At 33.5% G+C, this 5,621-nt stretch overlaps 1 protein-coding gene across 1 annotated transcript in view; it reads left to right on the forward strand.

Moving 5' to 3' along the window:
* LOC106458957 overlaps nt 1-5,621 on the forward strand; it is a 29,709-nt gene that overhangs the window by 22,706 nt on the left and 1,382 nt on the right. Inside the window, exon 7 of the mRNA XM_013918526.1 lies at nt 1,562-1,646. Coding sequence (XP_013773980.1) covers nt 1,562-1,646 — 85 coding nt within the window. The remainder of the gene's footprint in view (nt 1-1,561; nt 1,647-5,621) is intronic.

A 5,621-nucleotide genomic window follows, 5' to 3' on the forward strand; every position in this document is an offset into this window, starting at 1 on the left:
AAAACAAAACAAAACAAACAACTAATTAAATTCGTAATTTTCCCATCATTTGCTATAACATCAAATTTAAATTTTTCAATGCTCTAACTATACTTTAATAGAAAAAACTTCACACAGTATTTCATGACATAACGAAATATCTAAGCATTTGAAGACGAGGAGGTATTGAAATCTATGTAAGCATTACAAGGTAAAACTTACTGTGAGTCTGTGACTATTCTGTAAGTTGTGAATTTGTTCTATTTAAAAATGTGTTCATCTGTAATGTTTTATTTTATTTTGTTTAGGTTCGTGAAATACATGAAATGAAGTTATTTTCATCCAGGATCATCTATAGGGTCATAAATGTCACTCTCTATGACCACTTTGTTAGGACATACTTATTTCTTACATTTGTACAAATTATTTTATAATTGTAGCATTTCTCTTTTTGAACCGAAAATGATAAAAAAATATACATCGTATATTCTGGTAAACTTATTTTATGATTTTTTGAAACTACGCGTTTACCTACACTATGAATTAGTATCGTAACATATAATTATCCATTATTATTCAGCATTATAACCGGTTGTTTATTTATGTGTGCAATTCTTTTGTTTGTCTTACTAAATCGTGAATTTCATCAAGAAAAGATGATGAAGAGGCCTAATATGTTCTTTGATTCGCTACTCCAGTTGTAGAAGACTAGTTTCGCCGACTTCACGGCTCCTCAGTACTGCATAGATAAGCGAAGAAAGTAAATAAAGTAGGCCTCATATAATGGCTGTTACTGGTGGAAAAAGACTATATATCAAAACCAAACTGCTATATTCCACCAATATATGAGGCGTACTGTATATATCTGCTTCTCTCTTCTAAGTAACCAAACAAACTGTTTATATATTTTATCACTATTGTTGCATAATATATTATCATATTAGTATATTATAGTGTATACAACAGTTATTACATACTCCATGATAGACAGTACTCATATAGCCCATTGTTTAGCTTTGTTCAAGAACAAACAAACAAATGAAGACTAAAACGTCGTCATGCAGAAATTTTAAAACAATTCTGCTAGATATCTTTGCTGTTCAAGTCCAATCTGAAATTCTTACATTTTATTAACATCTCCTAAAAAATTGCTAGTAAAAGTCTGAGTTCTGTCTAAAAATCCAAAAGAAGGTCTCAGTATTAAGACCAAATAGTGGTCTTGTAGGAAACTGGACAGTTGCATTCTCAAACAGTGTTTCACAAAAAACTGTCATTCTACAATTTTTCTCTCTAATGTTTTGTACCATTTTGTTTTGTTACTGATATTTCTCCAGTGGATCAACGTTACGTTTGAAGGATTATAACCCTAAAAATTGGGTTTTGATACCAGTGGTTAGCGAAGCACAGATAGCCCTGTGTATAGTTTTGCGCTTAACGACAAAAAAAAACAACAAAACCATTACTGATTATTGGTAGAATCATATAAAATAACGAGTCATAATAATTGCTTCATTTTATTGCACTCTTATATGTCTTAGTCAACATAAATAGTGATACAGTATATTATGTATTAAATCTACAGGGAGACACTGAAATCTGAAGCTAAGCAAGCGATTGAAAAAGATTTGTTGCCTGCCTTTAAGAAGCTCGAAACTTTTATAGAAAAGGTTAGTTAATTAAAAAAAGTCCTTCTTTCAACATTTTTGGTTTAAAGAATCTAATGTGTCATTATTCTTATTTCTCTGTTTCAGGTTTGATGGGAAATAAAAGATATACTTAAACTTATTTTGAAACAGACGGGTAATGCCTAATCTATTATTTACGTCCAATTAAAAAAACATGTATAACTTCTGAGACAGGCTGTTGCCTTTGATAGTTCTATAAGAAATATTAAACTTTAGAATATACACCCGTAGATTTTTATGTACACTTTTATAGATTTTGTTGCATTAATTTTTGAAGAAGTGTGTGTTTTCTTATAGCAGTGCCATATCGGGCCATATGCTTTGTCCACTGAGTGGAATCGAACCCCTGAGTTTAGCATTTTAAATCCGTAGACTTACCGCTGTCCCACCGGGGGACTTTCAATAAGTAATCTTGCAGTTACGATGCCGTTTTAAAAAAAAATATCCGCGCCTTTACTCACAACTATGTGAGCAGTCACTCTTGCCAACAGCAACCAAAATACACAAAACCGTTCTTGAATAACAATCATTAATATTTATAAGGTATAGGATTCGAGCCCGCGACCCTCAGATTGCCGGGCTATATAGTGTGTTAAATATAAATTTGTTTAGTAGTTGTTGTCTTATCATACTACTAATAAAAAAGTTGCAGATTTAATTTCGAATTTAAAGGGCCGAGCGTAGCCTAGTTTTTAGCCTGTCCAGTTCGTGAATCTGATGGTTTATGGTTTGCAGCCCTATACCTCAAAAACGTGTTCCGCACTTTGGGCCGTTAGCACGAAGTATTTACCAGCAAGATTTCTCGAAACGACCGAATGGATTTGGACTACGACACAGTTTAGAAGTTATTAGTTTTTGAAGGGTCAATGTCACAGCAATTCACGAACATCCAAAAAAGTCCCTGTCTGTTAACATGAGGCGGCCCGGCATGGCCAGGTGGTTAGGGCGCTCGACTTGCAATTGCTAGTCGCGGGTTCGAATCCCTGTCACACCAAACATGCTCGCCATTTCAGCCGTGGGGGCGTTATATGTGACGGTTAATTCCACTATTCATTGGTAAAAGAGTAGCCCAAGAGTTGGCGGTGGGTGGTGATGACTAGCTGCCTTCCCTCTAGTCTTACACTGCAAACTTAGGGGCGGCTAGCGCAGATAGCCCTCGTGTAGATTTGCGCGAAATCCATTACAAAGAAACAAACTGTTAACATGAGGACCATTTTTTCACACTATATTCGCTCTATAACTCAATCAAAAATGGTCGGATTTTAACGAAACTCAGTAAATTTATACAAAATATTATTCCCAATTAATCTGCCAAAAATTGTCCGTTTTCGTTGATAACGACGGACATAAGAACACATTTTCGTATTTTTTGAGGGCCGAATATAATCAAAGCTGCGTGGCGGAAGTATGCGCTCTAGTTTCCTTATATTATAGTTATCTCTGTGCTCATGCTTTACACATGTAGTTTTAGGAGATATGAAATAACAAAAAAGACGTTGGTTACGTCCTAGTTTTTACCACTATATGTTAGCTTTCTATAAAATAATAGTTACGTTTTATTGTTAAAAAAAAACGTTGCACAGAGACTCATTTAGTCTTTTTTTAAGCCTTCAAGAAATTATCAAACAAAAACGTTACCAACCTTACTAATTTAATTGCAATAATTACTTAGTAGAATGCCCTTGTAACTAGCATTATTTCTGGTCTTAGCCCTGAAAATACCGACTTTTTTTTTAAACGTATCATACCTTTAGGGTCCACATCATATCGAGTAACTTCATGTCTTTACCAGTTACAAAAATCAGTGTAAAGAACTGAGAAAAAATATGTGAAGTCACTTAATTTCTAAGTAAAGTACACAGAGACTCCAGAAATAATCAGAATACTGAAGGTATTTTTGTTTCACATTTTCTGTTTTGTTTGTTTGTTTGTTACTGAGACAAACAAAAAAGACGTAAGCCGAAATGTCGGTAATAAACTGTTTTATTCTGTGGTTTCAGTTATTTTCAACTGATTAAAATCGTATGTGTGGATTTAAACTAACGAAAACTATTGAAATGATTAGTGGGTAAACACTTGGAGGTTTTCTTCAACTAAACTATTTCGACGAACAGTTACATACAAAATTCCAAACGTTCTGTTCAGGAAATTTTATTATACTTAAACTTTACTATGCTATAGCTCCCCAGGTCTATCCTTCTTTTTATCGAATTAATCTTTTTTGAAATTACACCAAATCCACTTTTCGTATATCAATGAGGGACCTAGCCTAATTTTCTGTAGATACACATCAAATTGCCACGTGAATTATTGATTGTTTTATTGGTTGGTTATTACTTGACTTGATTTATCTACACATTTCTTTATTGTAGAAGGTATTTCTACATTAATAAGTGATATTTAAACTTGCTGGTTTTAACGTTTGTAACAATCCCGATTTTTGAAACAAAAGGCTGGGCTGCAGTTTTAAACCTTATGTTTTGTTTGAAATTCGTAAATCGTGTTTTAAATATAAGGAGGAAACACTTATCACTGTTAAAAATTACAATATCGGGTATGAATTATTTTAAACATATATATATGTATATATATAATGCATTTAATTATCAAAAATGAAAATTTAACTTTTAAATTTAAATATGAAATGCAGTGAGGCTTTATTTGTAGTTGTAAGTGTGCATTGTCATAGGTAACTATTTAATTTTTGTTACATAATACAATAGTAGGGCAGTTGCAATATTTCTATATGGTCAGGTTAATATTGTTTCATAGTGCATAGTAGTATAATTACAACGGTTTTGTGTAACTTACGTAAATATCATCTAATGTTTGTTTGTTTGTTTGAAGTTAAGTACAAAGCTACACAATGGGCTATCTGTGCTCTGCCCACAACGGGTATCGAAACCCGGATTCTAGCGTTTTAAGTCAGTAGACATACCGCTGTGCTACTGGGGGGCATCATCTAATGATATCCATGGTAGCACAGTGACAAGGTTTCTAAATTATTAGCTGGAGTATCCGTCCATTGGACGGACAAAATAAAAATTTGCTTGTAACAAAGGTTGGTAAATTTTGCTTCTATACTGCTTCTTAATAAAATAAACATCAAAAGTGCAATACAAATACATAAAGGTACTAGTACTGAAAAGAAAGACATACTGTTTTCAAGAATTATATCACTATGAAATTAGATGGGGGTGCAACCCCCTCATGACCTTCCTAATGTCACCCTGTATCACTGTGTCAAGTTGTGCTGATTTGGTAAGTTTGTTCGAAATTAAATATGAAATTAGATGGGGTATAATCCCCCCCCCTCATGACCTTTCTCATGTCATCCTGGAAATGTATAAGGAAGAGATACACACATATTGACATATGTTTGTATTAAAGATGGAAGGTCCAACCCCACCCCTATATCATCCCATATCATTGTGTCAAGTTTGGTGCTGATTGATCAAGACATGTTGAAACGTATAAGGAACAGATATGAAATGATAGATATACGACCGTGTATTTTTTTCTCCAACACACATTTTGCTCTATATAGTAGATTTGTTTATGTGTTTTTTGATAAGCCCAAAGCTTCACAATGGGCTATGCGTGTTGTGCCTACAACGAGTCGAAAGCCGATTTTGAACGTTATAAGCCCACACCCTTACTGCTGAACTACCGAGGTCTATTGTTATATAATACAACAGTAAGAGGGTCAATGTTTCTGTATGAGTATATAATGACTGCTGTATAACATCACAGTAATAGTGTCAATATTTCTGTACGAGTATTTGATAGCTGTTGTATAATACCACAGTAATAGTGGCAGCATCTCTGTATATATATGAAATAACTGTTGTATAATACCACAGTAATAGTAACAACATCTCTGTATATCTACGTAATAACAGTTGTATAATACCACAGCAATTGTAACAACATCTCTGTATATCTACGTAATAACAG

The sequence above is a fragment of the Limulus polyphemus genome, unplaced genomic scaffold, assembly GCF_000517525.1.
Source record: "Limulus polyphemus unplaced genomic scaffold, Limulus_polyphemus-2.1.2 Scaffold538, whole genome shotgun sequence".
Lineage (NCBI taxonomy): Eukaryota > Metazoa > Arthropoda > Merostomata > Xiphosura > Limulidae > Limulus > Limulus polyphemus.